This window comes from Rhincodon typus, chromosome 15 (genome assembly GCF_021869965.1).
Source record: "Rhincodon typus isolate 14 chromosome 15, sRhiTyp1.1, whole genome shotgun sequence".
Classification (NCBI taxonomy): Eukaryota; Metazoa; Chordata; class Chondrichthyes; order Orectolobiformes; family Rhincodontidae; genus Rhincodon; species Rhincodon typus.
In genome coordinates, this window is record NC_063346.1 from 40,312,210 (window position 1) to 40,329,639 (window position 17,430).

A 17,430-nucleotide genomic window follows, 5' to 3' on the forward strand; every position below is an offset into this window, starting at 1 on the left:
TCCTTAGAAATCTCTGACAATTTTTTTGCTGCCTAATTCAACATATGCATTTCAGTGTTTAGAACTCTGCTGGTCGCGGGTTGTGTTGAGATGTTGCCAGGTAGCATGCTGTGGAATATGGTCAAGGTCCTCACGTCGAGGACCAGGTCTTGGTTGAGAAAATTCTCCAAGTACTCTTTCCCACAAGCCGTCATTGTCTTATAGCACTCTGCTGTTATCTCTGTGTGGTAGGTCCTTGGATTCCTGGGCCATAGGTAGTCCGGACTGCAGTGAAGAATTCATATGTGCCATAGCTGTCAGCAAGTTGCTGCATCTCTCGTGCCCTTTCTGCCCACTATCTGTTCATTTTTTTTTTTGTTGGACCTTGGCTTTCATTTGTCTGCAGACCTGCTCTCTTTCCTTCAATTTTAAGTGCTGTTCACAGCTCAGGAACACGGTCTGCTTGCAATTTGGTAGTTCCTAGATCTCCTAGTCATTCTTTTTAAAAGTTTTGTTGTTGTCATAGGAGAGAAACCTAGAGTCTAGAAAGAAATCTTGTTAATTAATACTTGAGTATAAAGAGAAACTTGGACCTCCTCGTCAAAGTGCACCTAAGCCTCACAAGGTGGCCATTGAAAGGTCCAGGTGCCTAGCTGTTGGAAGGGTGTGGGTTACATGAGTTGAATGCCTATCTCTTTACCACATGGTTATTTCTGCACCCAGAAACCAGGTCTCCCTAGAGAGGGAGAGTGCAGTGTCTACCAGAATACTTAAGGCCTTTTGCCTCTGGTTGGTGCCTCCATGGTTAAAATGCATTGTCAACCCCCAAAAGAGTATTTTAATAGGTCATCAGTTTCTTCTCATAAATTTCATTTTTTGTTATAATATCTGAAAGAGCCGCTTTAAGGGGTTTATTTGTTCATCTGTTGAATTAATTTATTGAAATGGTATAAAGAGAGACTTCTGGGACAAGGGGTGTTGTCTAGGGAGGAAGCTGACATGTAACATTGCATTCTGCAAATATAGAATGAAGTAAAAGATTCGCATCTGGTTTCGTCCTTCACCATGTGGCTTCTGAAGGAGTTAACATATTCAACTTAAGCTCTGTACTTCTGTGCGAAGTGGCCATCATTATTTTCCTAAATTTTCCCTTACCAGTAAATGAGCAAGGCATAGATATAGGGTAATATTCTTTCTCTAAATGTATCTTTCCATACTAGAGCATAGTACTTTACAATGAATAACATGAATACAGAAGCATAAGAATCATCTTGATGTAGGAGGCCATTCAGCCTATCATATTTGAACTAGCTGTCTGAGCATTTTGACTTGGTGCCTTTACCCCGTAACCCTGTCGTTTCCATTAAAATAATCATCCAATGCCTTTTTGAATGCCTCACTTGAACTTGCCTTTGCCACACTTCAAGACTGTTTTCCAAAACCAGACCAAACACTCTGTGAGAAAGATTTTTCTCACCTCACATTTGCTGCTTTTGCAAAGCACTTTAAAACCGTGCCTTCTGTTTCTTGATCCTTTTACAAGTGAATACAGTTTCTCCCTATCCAGACCCCTCGTGATTTTGAAACTTCTTTCAAATTTCCCCTCCGTATTCTCTTCTCCAAGGAAAACAGTCCCAACTTTCTCATCTCTCCTAACAAAGTTTCTCATCCCTGGCACCATTCCCAAACCTTTTCTGCACTCTCTCTTTAATGCATTCACATCCTTCATAGTCTGTGGCAATATTCTAGTGGAAGTTGGATCAATGTCCGATATAGGTTCAACATAGCCTCCCTTCTCTTGTACTCTATGCCCTATTAATGAAGTCCAGAATACTATGTGCTTTATTAACTGTTAACGTCTACCTTTCATATATATATCTATATATACATATATACACACACACCAGAATTTTGTGTTCCTGCACACACTTTAGAATAGTATCCTTCAATTTTTACTGTCACTGTGTTCTTTGTACCAAAATATAATACCTCACACTTCTCTGCATTGAACTTCATCTACCACCTATCCACTCACTTCACCAATTTGTCAATGTCTTTTTGAAGTTCTACACTGGTGGTTACCAACCTTTTTAAGCACAGAATCACTTTTTGAATGTAAGTGCAACCCAAGATCTATCCCAAAGGAAAGATAGAATAAACACTTTGTTTTTAGTGCTACGTAAATCTAAAACCAAATATAGTTATTTATATTGTCCTGTACTCACCAAGTCTCAGAATGACACCAGTGACTGCATATTATCTGCCTTTGCCTTGACATCTGGGTTGTAGTTTAAGTCTGCTAGTTACACATGGTCTATCAAATGGCTATCTGTGTGGCAGGTGCAATACTTAGATTTGATTATCTCCATTTGAAAGAACCCTGACTCTCAGAAGTATGTGGAGTCAAAGTAAGGTTCCACTTTAAAAACACAGGATCGGATATTTTTCTTTGAGGCCCCAATAATTGTTGTTCCTTGTCTGACTTGCAGCTCAATATCATTTTGCATAGTAATTATCTCCATATCAACTCCACTACTCTGATGGACTTTGGTAGCAAACCCATAAATACCTACTTGAAGGAATGGATTTGAGATATACATAATGATTTGTTCCATCACATTTAATTTCTGAAATCGCCTGATGAATTCATCTGTTAACTTCCGCAGCTGTGCACAGAAATTTCCTGGTGGGACCAATTTTTTTTGCTGCAGACTCTGAAGTGTCAGTGTTTTAATTTTTTTAAATTGGGTGGACCACAGACCCAGCATGGCCACTACTAAACTTACCTTGCCCTGCAATGATAGTCCATCTGGACCAAACTGAAACATGATACAAGCTAGCAAAGCCTTTTAAGAGCATGCAATTTTCTGTGGCTGCTCAACTTCTGGAAGTGGAATTCATGCAGAGATATGACGATTGATGTATTGCAGAGAGGCAACTTGAATGGGTGAGGAGATGAACTGTCAGAGACTCTGTGATCGACCAGTCAATCACAATCTACATGTTGGAGACTGTGGTTCTACTCTGTCCTCACAGGTTACAATTCTGTCACATTTCGTGCCACCTGCAAACTTTGAACTTCTTCTCTGCATGCGAGATTTGCATCATTTATATATTTTTCGAGAGAAGCAAGTGTTCCTTGCTTCAAACTTCAACTTCAACTTCAAACAAAAATCTACAGGAAAAGACGATATCAAGTGTCACCATGTTTATTATAGATACAAGGTTACTTGCACAAAATCAGGGCAAGTGAACAAGTAGTGAATACAAATTGATACATTGAGTAGGTTTCATTTTGTTCCCGTCACACCAACCCTTAGGGAGCTCCACTCATCCCACAGATCTGTTACATGTCACAATATTGAACACCTTTTGGGAATGAATGCACAACATATCAACAGACTTGCCCTCATCACACCTCTGTTACCTCTTTGAAAAACACCAGCAAGTTAGTTAGACACCATTTTCCCTAACAAAACCATGATGAGTCTTCCAAATTAAGCCACGTTTCTCTGTGTAACTATTAATTCCATTCCAAAAAGTTGTTTCCAGAGGTTTCTCACTTCCAGAGTTTAAACTGACTGATTGATTGCTGGGGCCATCTTTACAATCTTCTTTGAACAAGACCTGTAATGTTTGCAATTCTCCAGACCTCTGGCACCCACCCTGAATCTAAGGCTGACTAACAGGATATTGCCATGAAAGAACCTGAAGATTGTAATGCAGAACCTACTGTGCCTTTCCCACAAAGTGAATTCTGCATATATTGGTACAAGATATTGTACAACCTAACCAGCAGTCTTTATAAACCGCACTGAAAATGCAGCTAGAAATGTTTGCACCATTTTTCTAGGATTTCCTCAGATTTCCCTGACAGTATGGTGGCAGACTGAAAAAAGGACAGCAGAAATTCATCCAAGTCTGAGGGCACAATTTTTGGACACAGCTGAAGGTGGCTTCACTCGACTTCAAGTTGAAATTATCAATATTTTTAAAACCATATAGCTGATAGATTCCACTAATCTTCACTACGGCTGATTGAAGTCAAGAAATGTATCTTTCATTTATTGCTGTATGCATGCTTGGCGTTTGTCTGTTAACTGAAGGATTAATAATCTTTGACAAAATAATAATCCAAGGATTAAACATGGGAAGGTTTAAAACAGTTAATTAGAGCTTTACACAATAGCTCAGCTGACAAAGGGGATAAAGTGCAACACAATGTATTCTTTTCACAAGTAATTTAATACTTCATCTCACTGACAGAAAATGATTAGAAGTAACCAGGTAAAGTTTTAAATAGTGAAATTTCAGAATCCACAGAATCAATGTAGAATTTGTACATTCTTCCAGGTGATGCCGCCACATTACTTTGAAAATCTGGAGAACACCGGAAGCAGTGAGATGTATTCTCCCATTACTCCTACACGACTTAAGGAGGTTCACACTGAGGGTGGCAAGAAAGGTATGATGATTCACACCACATGCCCTTAGCTCTCTTGCCGCACAGTCTCCTGCCCAGGAAGCACATTCCAGAAATTCGAGTGTTGTCATTGCCACCCTCCGATCCTAAGTGATACATTAGTTGCGTCTTCTGTTGCCCCTGCGTACTAAGTGCTAAAGACTTACAATATATAGCTGCTTGTTTCCCTTACATTGGTCCTTCATGTTGGTTCAGTCAGCAGGTAAGTCAAATGACATGGTTCTGAACCAGAGAAATCATTAAGATGTGAGAGTGTAGTGTTTTCTCAGTTGAGATTTCGGGCAAGAGAGCTTACAATCACGGTTTCCAAAATACTAACATGACAATCCCAATTTTTTTCTCTGAAAAGGTTTCTCTTTATAAAACCACTGGATTGCTGTCAGAAGTAACTTTTCTGTTATCCGAACAATTATTGTTCGTGTTTCCCTGCTGTTCCTTCTAGAAACCATTGCATCTCCCACCACGTTACATGATCGATACAGCTCTCCAACAGCAAGTAATGCAAGAAGAAGGCTGTTTGTGGACAGTGAAAGCAATCCTGATCCTTCTTCAAGCAACTCCCTCAGAAATTCCCAGCAACAAACAGTTAGCACTGTACCAGTCCAGAATGTGAATACTGACACTGTTTCTATTGCACATGTCCCTGGTCAGACTTTAGTAACCATGGCAACTGCAACTGTTACGGCTACCAACGGACAAACTGTTACGATACCGGTTCAAGGTAAATGATTTGTACATAAGATTTGTATTTTTTTTTCCTATCTGCCCTGGAGGTAATTTAACAAGTGGATCCTATAGGATATTTTCAAATACGATTTTTCTTTTTAACCTTCAGTATTATGAACTTAAGGATAATATGAGTTTTCCAGGAAATGGTTGGTTGTTAGTTAGCTTTTAAAACCAGGCCAAATGATGACTAGCTCAGAAAATCCAACTTGCAGCCGTATTTAGAATATTTGGAATTTTATTATTTCTTTGTGTACCTTCTACTACATTTCAATTGAAGTGTTCCAGTTGCAGGAAAAGAACGTTTATTTGGATTTAAAGTTGGAAATTTTAGACTAACAAAGAGCACATCGTCCTTTCTGTTCTTTCAGCCGATTTGGTAAACTCAAATAGCTAAGGTCATTTTTTAGCCTGTTTACTGTGATTACTTGCCAATAATACTTCAAATAATGTTAGAAGATACTTTTTTCGATGCTTTGTTTTTAGCAAACTGCTAATTTTACTTTTTTTTTAAACTCCAAGGTATCGCAAATGAAAATGGAGGAATTACTTTCATCCCTGTTCAGCTCAGTGTTACAGGACAGGCCCAATCTGTGACAAACTCCATTCAACCCCTCACTGCACAGACCCTTGCCAGCAGTCACCAGTTATCTGGAACTACAGTGCAGATTGCTGGACAGGTATCAATGCAGCAATCCCCAGGACACCGACAAAACCAATGCCAAATGGCAATGAGCAGCAGACCTAAAAAGACTGGCTCAGTAGCTCTGTTCTTTAGAAAGGTATGTTTCTTTATGGATATGAGTGAAGATTTCAAGCAGCAATCAGGATTTGTATTGTGTCTTTTCTCTTCAGATAAGCAACATCTGCAATGAATAAAATGGTAAATTATCCTGAATTAAAATTGGACAACAGCTATTTGTCATAGGTGCAGGTAGCTGCATGTTATTAATGTAGCCTAGGGAGGAGGAGACTAGAGATTGGGATGTTGTTAAAGGAGGGAGTTTGATACTATTTTCAGTCTCCGATGATTCTGTTTCTGCTGTTGTTAAACTAGGTTTATCATTTGGCCAGTATTCGTCTGCGTGATCTCTGTGCAAAACTGGATATTACGGATGATTTGAGGAGGAAAATCTGGACATGTTTTGAATATTCCTTGGTCAACTGCACAGATCTTATGGTTGATAGGCACTTAGATCAGCTGCTGATGTGTGCTGTTTACATAATGTCCAAGGTAAAATTTGCATTGAATGTAACACAGTGAAAAGTTAGAATAAATAGCATGCATGGAGTTTTATGCTTTAAGGCTCCTTTATTAATAAAAAACAATGTAAAAATGTTACGTTAATGATCTACTATCTACAAATATACTGTCAATAAAGGATGAGTATTTCTGAAGAACATTCTACCACATTCCTACAGTAGTTGCACTTAGGATAGTGCATACTATTTTTTAAACATCGTTTACTAACTTTTCAACTACAACATGAAGCCTGCTTCAACTGATCTACTGATCCTCCCTTCAACACATAGGCTTCGTGTTCTTGTATGGGTCTAAAATGTAGACACCAACCCTTTAGACTCTGCTGAACATAATATGTTCTTATCCCTCAAATTTAGCACTGAAATAAGTTGGTGTCACAAAATATGACAAAGTCCAAGCTGCAAGTCTGTTCAAACAAACATACATATGACTTCTTGCAATGTTTGATTTTTTAAAAATTACTGTTGCAATAAATGCACATTTTAAGTATATTAGAAGAAAATAAGCCTGTTGCACTCAGTAACACATGGTATTGTTTGGGATGAAGTTGTTAACAAAGTATATTTGACCTCCCCTTTCTCCAGGTGTGTAGAATCAGGTACTAATATTGGAGTATAACTTACAAAGGGCACGCAATGGGAGAAACGCACTCAGATTTTGGATGCGCCTTTTGCTGATATTTGTTTGCACCAAACGATTTGCTAATGATTCTGCTAATGATTAGCAGAAAGATCTCGGTGTCCATGTGCATAGATCACTGAAAGTTGCCACCCAGGTTGATAGCGTTGTTAAGAAGGCGTACGGTATGTTAGGTTTTATTGGTAGAGGGATTGAGTTTCGGAGCCATGAGGTCATGTTGCAGCTGTACAAAACTCTGGTGCGGCCGCACTTGGAGTATTGCGTACAGTTCTGGTCATTGCATTATAAGAAGGATGTGGAAGCATTGGAAAGGGTGCAGAGGAGATTTACCAGGATGTTGCCTGGTATGGAGGGAAGGTCTTATGAGGAAAGGCTGAGGGTCTTGAGGCTGTTTTCGTTAGAGAGAAGAAGGTTAAGAGGTGACTTGATAGAGACATACAAGGTGATCAGAGGATTAGATAGGGTGGACAGTGGTAGCCTTTTTCCTCGGATGGTGATGGCTAGCACGAGGGGACATAGCTTTAAATTGAGGGGTGATAGATATAGGACAGATGTCAGAGGTAGGTTCTTTACTCAGAGAGTAGTAAGGGCGTGGAATGCCCTGCCTGCAAAAGTAGTAGACTCGCCAACTTTAAGGGCATTTAAATGGTCATTGGAATAGTTTAGGTTAGATGGGCTTCAGATTGGTTTCACAGGTCGGCGCAACATCGCGGGCCGAAGGGCCTGTACTGCGCTGTAATGTTCTATGTTCTATGTTCTATGTTCTATGTTCTAATCACGTTCTCAAAATGTGGAATATAAATCCGGCTGTAAGAAAATTCAAAACTCCATAAACAATCAGGGCCTGAGGAAAGTGCCAAACACATCTCACACATTGCTCTTTAAGTATGAAAACTAGAGTTTCACAAAATGTAACTATCATTCATGCACATTTAAGAGATATACTCTGAGCAGATCAATTTTCCATTTCTATTTTTATTTCTGTTGATTTTCATGTGTTAGTAAAACAGTACTGTGCATTGTGCTTTGAGCCAATATAAAATTGCTTTCTATTTTCAGGTGACAAAAGAGGATAGATCCTTCCAGAATATTATGCGTAGCTATAGAACACAACCGCAGGCCAGCAGCAATGTAAGTTTATTACTAAAATTTTGAGATACATTGAGTAATTTGAGAAATTCTGTGTTAAGTATAGCACGCATGAGAGGTTAAAGATGACTTTGAACCAATGATCAGCAATGCTTTCTACCACATGGATGTTGTTCTTCAGGTTATTTCTGGATGTGCTGAATGCTGCATTATTTAGGAGATTGATTATCAAGCTCATTCTACAGCTCCATTGACACTGACACTGTATCATGCACCTGTTGTGAATGGGATGGAAGAAGTTTGTATCAGTTTAGCAATTCATTTCTTCTGATTCTTTTGAACAATTATGTATGTATATACCTTGCATTGGTTATTCCTGGGATTTTGAGTAATTTCATTGACTATGTCATAGAATCATAGAATCCCTAGTGTGGAAACAGGCCCTTCGACCCAAAAAGTCCACACTGACCCTCAGATCATCCCGCCCAGACCCATCCCACATAACCCACCTAATATACACATTCCTGAACACTACGGGCAATTTAGCATGGCCAATCCACCTAGCCTGCACATCTTTGGACTGTGGGAGGAAACCAGAGCACCCAGAGGAAACCCAAGCAGACACAGGGAGAATGTGCAAATTCCACATTCTGTCGCCCAAGGGTGGAATCAAACCAGTGTCCCTGGCGCTGTGAGCCAGCAGTGCTAACCACTGAGCCACCGTGCCGCCCATAGTTTGTATGTGTTGAGAAAATATAGGAGGTTGGGGAAGCGGGACCATCTCTGGACTGTCATTAAAGCCCTTTCTGGTCTGTACTAATGTTAAAAATCTCAAGGATATTGAATGACTGTAACCAGAGGTCTTATTAAGATTTACATATTACAAATGAAGCTCTGTACCGTAACGTGCTGACAATGGAATGTTTAAGTGAGTGGGAAAGCCAGCTCACATCATGTTAAAAGCAGGTGCCAATGTTGAACAGTGTCACAATTACATGAATTTCTGAGACAATCATCTCTTTGGTGATGCCTCTAGAGCAGTGTGGTAACACTTTTTCATAAAAGCCATTCCACATGGTCAGTATCAGACTCCTTCTGACCCTCTTCAACATTCGCACTCCATGGCTGGAAACCTGCAAGTGTCAGTGCATAATCTGCACCAGTTTGGAGGCAAGGAAATGACATTCAGCCAGGGGCATCACTCTTAGTCAGAACAATTTTTATGGAGCAAGTGCAGTTGCAGGGGGTGGGAGGGTGTCAGCTTAATTGTTATTCAAGAGTTACACCAGGTTTTTCATTGTTTCTAGGGGAATTGACATGGCTAGGACTGGAGGGTTTTAGTTATAGTGAGAGACTAATTCTAAAACTTTCGTAGCCAGTGGAAATGGATCCAATCTAACTAGGAGTTGGCAGTTAATGTCTTCATTGAGTTGAGTTTTGTTTGGATATGTTTATAATTCTTTAAGCATTAATGTCTGTTTCTGATTATTAATTCACACCGTGATACTTGCAGGATAAAAAAAAACTTGTGTCTGTAAAGTCGAAATCAATCAGGAACAGTAGTGTAAAGCTACTGTGTCTTGAATAAGTCACCTGTAATACATTTCACTCAATTTCTGATTCCATTGACTTCAAAGAACTGAATATCATGCAAGGTGTATAATTGGAGTAGAGTGGTATCACCCATCGAGGAATTTCTATCCCTGCAGCCCCTCAGAGGAACTCTAGCTTTAACAAATGATGCAGCAAAATATTTGAATATCTATTCTTATTGACACTGAGATTTCCGAGGACGATTTTACAAGAATATTACAGCATATCTAAAAACCTTCATATCTACTGCCAAAGCCTAAACACACTCCAGAAATGTATGGAAACAAGCCAGCTGTGATGATGTTTAAGTCGTTAGTGAAACTTGTACCGAAAATTCACCATCTTTTGAGAATGTATTCTGAAATAGATCACTGCGATATGACTGACAAACTGACGGAAGGAGGATTGTAGATTCTGTTGAAAAATTGCTCCTCTTAAAGCTGGAGACAGAATGTGCCTGATAATTAATGTAGAATTGTTTCAAAATATTCTTCTTGAAACTTGTAAAGCAGTATACATGAACCGCAGGACAATGTCATTAGCAAGGTTTGTTAATGTAATTAAGTCTAAGTACATTCTCTATGTTTAAAGCTAGTCAAGTTTCTGCTGAAGGATATGATATTTTACACCATTTAATTTTATTGCCTGGCTTCTGGTTGGATTTAAACTCTGTTGGATGTTTTCTGACCCTTCACTGAACAGTTGCTTGCCAGTTATCCAAGTAGGTTATTCATTTGTTAACCTCTGTTTGCCTGTCCTTACAAGAACTTCCACTCATTAAAAATGAGATATGGGATTTGCAACCACATAGTTTAAACCAATTCAGCCACGTTAGTTACTCTGCCCTGTTCCTGTATGAGTGTTAAGTAAAAACAAACATTATTGTATCCTTACAGGTTTTTAAAATGAGCAAATTATTAGCTCGTTTTTATGTGTATGTGCAAGGGAATTGCTGCTCATTCTGAATCAGGAGAGTTTAAAATGGAAGTGACTCTGGACATTCATCTTCTGTCCACTATTTGAATGCAGCAATTAACTTATTTAATCATTTTACTACTTTTCTTAAAATAGTGTGCATTAGAATTTGGTATCACTACATTGCTGGATGAATGCTTAATGTAACAAATGATAATTTCCCGGCTCCTGTTTGCTGATCACAATTAGATGGCTGGCACAGATGTACCAATTCAGTAATGTAGGTATCCAGTACAACAAAAGCCTTTGAATTGTAATATGGCAATCAAAGTATTCCCTTTAAACATTACACCTGAGAAAATACAATTAAGTGTGCACAGTAATCCTAATTGTTAAAACAGATATGCACAGAATTCTGTAATAGTTTTGTGAATATATTTGTATAAAATGTCAAAGAATATTATAAATGCGGATTTATTGCATAGTAATTGCAGGAGGTTGAATACAGCCTATTCAATAAATTGTTTGGATGTACCATGTGTACCACCTATTTCCAGACCTTGAGCTTTAGACTCAAATTAGCAAAATTACTTCAGTGTTTTATAAACCTGTATGGACTGTCTTTGAAGAAAGAATACCACACCAGTCATGTCACCACAAAAGAAGTGTAAAGGTATTCCTTGTATTTCAAGGGCCTTCAAGGAAAAAGACAAAACATACCATTTGACCAATTTTGAGGTAGAAAATGGACATCACTGTTCAAAGCCTGATCTCATTGTGTTGTCCAGGTTATCAGTGGCTTTACTACTTGTATCTATATTTGAGAGAGGTGTTTTCCTTAGACTTGGCTCTCTTTGTATTATCTGCTAGAATTTATACCAGGATAAAAAATTACTACCTAAGCTAATCATAAGTGTACAATTAAACTTCACTGCCGTAGACTTGGTGGGACGTGAGAAGGCTAACTTTTCCGCAGTAATTTACAAATTGTGTGGATGAATCCATAATTAACAGTTTTATGCTCCTCCCAAAGTTGAAAGGTGCACAGAGTATTCTATTTCTTTAGAGTTACATTGCTTTGTAGTCCATAGGATTTATAAAATTGAGTATCCTTTGTGAGTTAATTTGAACAATACACTGCACAAATTTTTTGGTGCTATATGGTCACTCAACACTTCAAAATGAGGTTGGAGAAGTGATTTCTAACAGGAAATGCATGAGAGCTTCGATTGTTGTTAAAGAAATTTGTGTGCCAGACCTAATAAGTACCAACAAGATGCAATGCAAAATGATTATTCAGTCAACTCTACAGCTAAATACAATGTTAACAGAAGTGTTAGTGCCAGCACTACATAGGGGGATCATGATCTACTTAGAAGGTCTTACTACATTAGTTCCTCTGAATATTAATGCATTTGTGTGTTTTTTTGCAAGTTAAGCAATGTTTGAATAGTCTTTTCTTATTCATTCATGGGATTTAGGCATTGCTTGCTAAGTCAGCTTCTGTTAGTGGTGAACTGTTTACTTGAATCTCTACAGCCCTGGGGTGGGGTGGGTGTGAGATATATGCATAGTGGTTCCAGGATTTTGATGCAGTGACAGTGAAGGAACGGTGATGTAGTTCCAAGTTAGGATGGTGAGTGGCTTGGAGGAGATCTTGCAGATGGTGATATTCCCATTAGTCTGTTGCTGTTGTCCTTCTAGATGGTGGAGGTTGTAGATATGGAAGGTGCTGTCAAAGGAGGCTTGGTGAGTTCACACAGTACATCTCGTAGATGGTAAACACTGTCCTTGTGTGTCAGTGGTGAAGGGAGTGAATGTTGAAGCTGGTGGTTGGGCTCCTTTGTCCTGGATGATGTGAAGCTTCATGAGTGTTGTTGGAGCTGCACTCCTCCAGGTAATCAAAAGCATCCTGTTATATTCCTGGCTTGTGTCTTGGAGATCGCGGACAGGTGTTAGGGAATCAGGTGGTGAGCTACTCCAAGAATGCTCAGCATCTGACCTGCTCTTGCAGACAGTTTTTATATGGTTCGTCCAGTTCAGTTTCTGGTCAATGGTAACCACCAGGACTTTGGTAGATTTGACTGGTAATGCCATTGAATATCAACAGGAAATTCTCACCTGTTGCAGATGATTATTACTCAGCACTTGTGTGGCGTGAATTTTATTTGTCATTTAGCAGAATGTTGTCCAGATCTTCCTGCATTTGGACATGGACTGCTTCAGTATCTGCGTAATCGCAAATGGTATTGAGCATTGTGCAGTCAATCCGTGAATAATCCCACTTCTGACTCTATGATGGAGAGAAGGTCATTGATGAAGCAGCTGAAAATGACTGCATTTAGCATACTACCCTGACGAACTCCTGCAGAGATGTTTGACCTCCAACCACCTTCCTTTCTGCCAGGTATGGCTCTAATGTAGACTGCAGTTTTGCAAGGAATTCCTGATACCACACTCTGTAAAATGCTGCTTTGACATCAAGGGTAGTTATTCTCAGCTCGTCTCTGGAGTTCAGCTCTTTTGTCCATGTTTGGACCAAGTGAGCTCAGTTGACAACCCTTGTCACATTACTGATAGTAAAGAATACACTGATAGCACAGTCATGGCTATATCTGCTAAGGGTCTTAAAGGGCTTTCTATTAGTTTTCCCTGCCATGAATGAGCTCTCAAAATTTATTTTGTACTCTTGGATAATTTTTAAGACTGCTAAAATTGAATATTTGAAGGTTCATAAATTATGTTCCTCAGATACTTAAATGCAATGCCTTGTACCTCTCCACCACCACCCCCCCCACCCCAAATTCTGTTACTTTCTAGGATTACAAGTAGTGCAGAGTTACTATGCTTGCTGACACAAACATCTTCTGGCAAGTTACAACAAGAGTACCGTCCCCTAATTCAACTTCTGATTAACTTCAGAATAGTCACTGTTGAGAAAAAAAGTCTCCTTTTGCTGTTAGCTAAATTACCCTCTAAAACACTGGTCTGAGGTCAGCATGACACAACCTGAATACGATACTGCAGTGTTTATGCAGAGGCTTGTGGGTTATATTGAATTACCAGTCTGACTGGTGAGCTCCAAAACCAATCTGCTCTGTGGAGGAGAACTTAAAGGAAAAAATAAAATCAAGAGGGAAAACAAAATTAAAAGATGTGGATTTTATTATTTTAACATCCAACCTGAGTATTTGTATTAGTTTATGATTTTGAGCCATGAGTCTAAGCAGCATGAAATTTGGCTTGAGTTTTTTGAATTGAATTAGGCTCCAATTTCCTGCTTTGCTGCTTCAGGCAAAGACTATGGATATTTCAACTTAAATTTGATTGAAATTAATGATTTACCAATTGCACTGTAATTCTGCTAATTAAGTAAAAGTATTTTACTTTCACCAAAAACTGATCTAAGTCACTCCTTTTAGAGTTACTAGTTGAGGATTGCATTAAAATTTTAGTAATTATCTAAACCATGTTTAATGAATCTTACAAAATACGCCTGTGTATATTTTAAGAGGACAGTGAGTTTTGTGTGATAGTTTATACATCATCAATTTGAGCCTTTGGGGGAATTGTTCACGTAGTGCTTTAAGGTCTCATATTTCTGAAAACAGTTTATTTTGGCTCTTTTATTTCTTATAACGAGCACAAAAGACTGACACCTGGGAAAATAATATTTGAAAAAAATCACTGGCAGTACATTTACATTCTTTCCATGTTAGTTCATGTGTTTTAAATGTAACTGAAAGATTTATTTAAGCACAAACTATAAAGTGTACATTTGTAAACTGAACAGTTGTAACTATCTATCAGTGACTTTTGTAAGTGGTATCAGGGACTGTGTGAAAATAGACAAGACAGACTTTTCTGTGAAGACCGGTGGGCTATTCACTTAGAAAAATACAGAAATCCAACTCCCAGCCCAAGCAATTAGTTTAACGATCAAGCATCAACACTGTCAGAGTGGTTTTGATGATCATAAAATCCCTACACAGTGTGGAAACAGGTCATTCGGCCAAACAAGTCCACACCGACCCTCAGAGCATCCCACCTAATCTACACATCCCTATGGGCAATTTAGCATGGCCAATCCACCTAACCTGCACATCTTTGGACTGTGGGAGGAAACCCACGCAGACACGGGGCGAGTGTGCAAACTCCACCCAGACAGTCACCCAAGGGTGGAATCAAACCTGGCACTGTGAGGCCACAGTGCATTTATACATTATGTAATTAACAGCCAAGCAAATCTGATTAGGAGCCTGTATCAACTTTAAATGATATCCCAACTGAAATCATTGTTTTATTGGCCCAGTATCCTCAAACAACAAAAGGGAAATCAATCTAGGATTCCACTCCTGATCGCTGCCTTTTGAGAGGTATGGGAAATACGCATGCATGAACATTGAATGAGAACAGAATTAGGCTAAGTTGTGCTTATCCTTCCAGCTAACCAGCCTTAAGTTCCAAAAGAAAACGGCCATTTCAGTGAAGCATTAGGATGCCACTCATGCCTGTGAAATAGCAGCCATACTGGAGTACAGAAATAGGGAGCAACTTACCTCCTACTCAAAAACAATTCAGAGATTTACTTTGAGAGATCATGATTGATATACAAGACCCACTTTCTGGTCCCTTTTCAGTAATGTTAGGTTAGAAATAGGATGGGGTTTAGATTAAATTGTGCAGTGTTACACATTAGAGGATGAAGACTCTGCTCTAGCAGCTATATAATACCTTTTACTATCTTGTAGATGTCACAAAGGTAGCTAAGATGTTATTAAAAAGGATGTGGCTGACTAGAACCACAGAACATTATTGCCAATATTTACAAAGACCCAAGATTGAGAAAAGCAGGAAACATGGCACCAGATCTACTTAAATTTTCTCTAGCAATCTTTTTCAATTTAGATCACCATCATGTGCAGTATTGAGATTTTATGGAATTAGTTTAGTTTAATCGCGATCAAATTATAAAACTAAAACAAAAACAAATTGATGGCTCTGCGTTCCTAACAGCTTGTAGGTTGTTGCACAGTGTAATGAAAAATCCCTAGTTCAGTGGGAATGAGAAAGAATAAAACTAGAAGAGATGTAGCAGTGTGAAGCTGACGTGTTTCGGGTCGGGACCCTTCTTCAGAATTTCTATTTATTTCCCAGCTCCCTTTCCCCTCCCCCTCCCCATTTCTGAAGAAGGATCCCTACCCGAAACGTTAACTCTCCTGATACTGCCTGGCCTGCTAGGTTCCTCCAGCTCCACACTGCTACATCTCTAGTTTATTCTTTATCTGTAGAAGAGATGTTGCATGTTTTGTTTTGAAGTGTGGTATTAAGAGAAAGACTGGAGTAATTGCAGTTTAAAATGAAAGTTTGAAGGGCACGGACTGTGCTAATCTTGATATTAGTAAGCAGGAAGGTGGGAAGCCCCAAGAAAAACAGACTACCACGACATACATGGAGGATAAAAGCATTTTCTTGTATCTTGAATCAGAGGTGTTAGGAAAACAGTGTTCAAACCTTATACATACAAGGGGAATTATAAAAGAAGAGTAAAAAGGTAGATTGTTCATAGTTATAGGCAGTGGTGCTTAGTGGTATGATTTCACGCAAATAGTAAGTCCTACTCACCTCCATTGGTCAATATTTTGAGCCTTAAAGGCTTTTGTTAATGTTTTACACTACTGCAATCCAAAAGTGTGCACTTTTGTGGATTCAGAATATTGTCTTCAAAGGTGTACTGTGCCTTGTTATAAAATTGTCCCTTAGATTTACAGAAGTGTGCTGCTAAAAGCTCGGAGAAGACGGACCTCAGGCAGTAGTGACAGTAGTGGTCGCCAGGGCTCACCAACTGAGACGAGCAGAGACAGGAGTAAGTATTTCAAACATGTTCTCCTTTCCTATCCACAGGTACTGTTGTTTCTATGTTATGGCACATGTGCTTTCAGAATTTTCTTTTTAAAAATTGCCTTAAAAAAGGAAAGGTTTACACACATACTGTGATACCCTAAAGTTTTCAGAGCTTGTACATTTCTATTCTGCTGTCTCCTGGGATACATTTATTTTAGTTAATTTATGCGTGAAGAGGTGGAATTCAAAACTGTGAAATTAATTTAAGGAATTAGCTTAGTTCTGTTTCAAGACATGAACTGATATAGCTGACAAGAACCTGGATTTAACAAAGTCATGCTGAGTATTGGCCCGAGTTGCAGCTGATTCATTTCACCTGTCTCTGGTGTATTATACTTGAGGTTCAGATTTTGATGTACATAAGCAGTTTATCATGCTTCCCACTGCCTTGTTCATTTCTTTGACCTGTTCCTGTACATCTTTTTCTAACCTCCCCACTCTTGAAGCTAAATGGGAAGGCAGTGGGCTAAGTTTCATGGAAAAGTTCTCTGCAAATCCGAGCAACTTTTCCCTTGTGTCTTACTAAGCAGGTCTCAAAACTACCTACCATCCCTATGGTGCCCCTCCCTTGATTCTAACTCCATTCTACCACTCGCTGTATCTGGAGCAACTCACTGCTGGAATATCCTTGATGTCAGAAACATCTTCAGAAGGCTGTTGTGAATCGGGACAAGCATTGCTAGTCTGGAACTGCCTCCAGCTGTTTCCTGGGATAGCAAGAACTGCCAATGCTGGAGAATCTGAGATAACAAGGTGCAGAGCTGGATTAACACAGCAGGCCAAGCAGCATCAGAGGAGCGGGAAGGCTGACGTTTCAGGCCTAGACCCCGAAACGTCA

The 17,430-nt window shown here is 39.1% G+C and overlaps 1 protein-coding gene across 1 annotated transcript in view; it reads left to right on the plus strand.

Annotated features, from left to right (window-relative positions):
• The window catches only part of rbl2 (retinoblastoma-like 2 (p130)), a 46,191-nt gene that overhangs the window by 20,207 nt on the left and 8,554 nt on the right, over positions 1–17,430 (plus strand). Inside the window, exons 9-14 of the mRNA XM_048606114.1 lie at positions 4,333–4,444; positions 4,905–5,183; positions 5,711–5,970; positions 6,246–6,422; positions 8,151–8,222; positions 16,452–16,554. Coding sequence (XP_048462071.1) covers positions 4,333–4,444; positions 4,905–5,183; positions 5,711–5,970; positions 6,246–6,422; positions 8,151–8,222; positions 16,452–16,554 — 1,003 coding nt within the window. The remainder of the gene's footprint in view (positions 1–4,332; positions 4,445–4,904; positions 5,184–5,710; positions 5,971–6,245; positions 6,423–8,150; positions 8,223–16,451; positions 16,555–17,430) is intronic.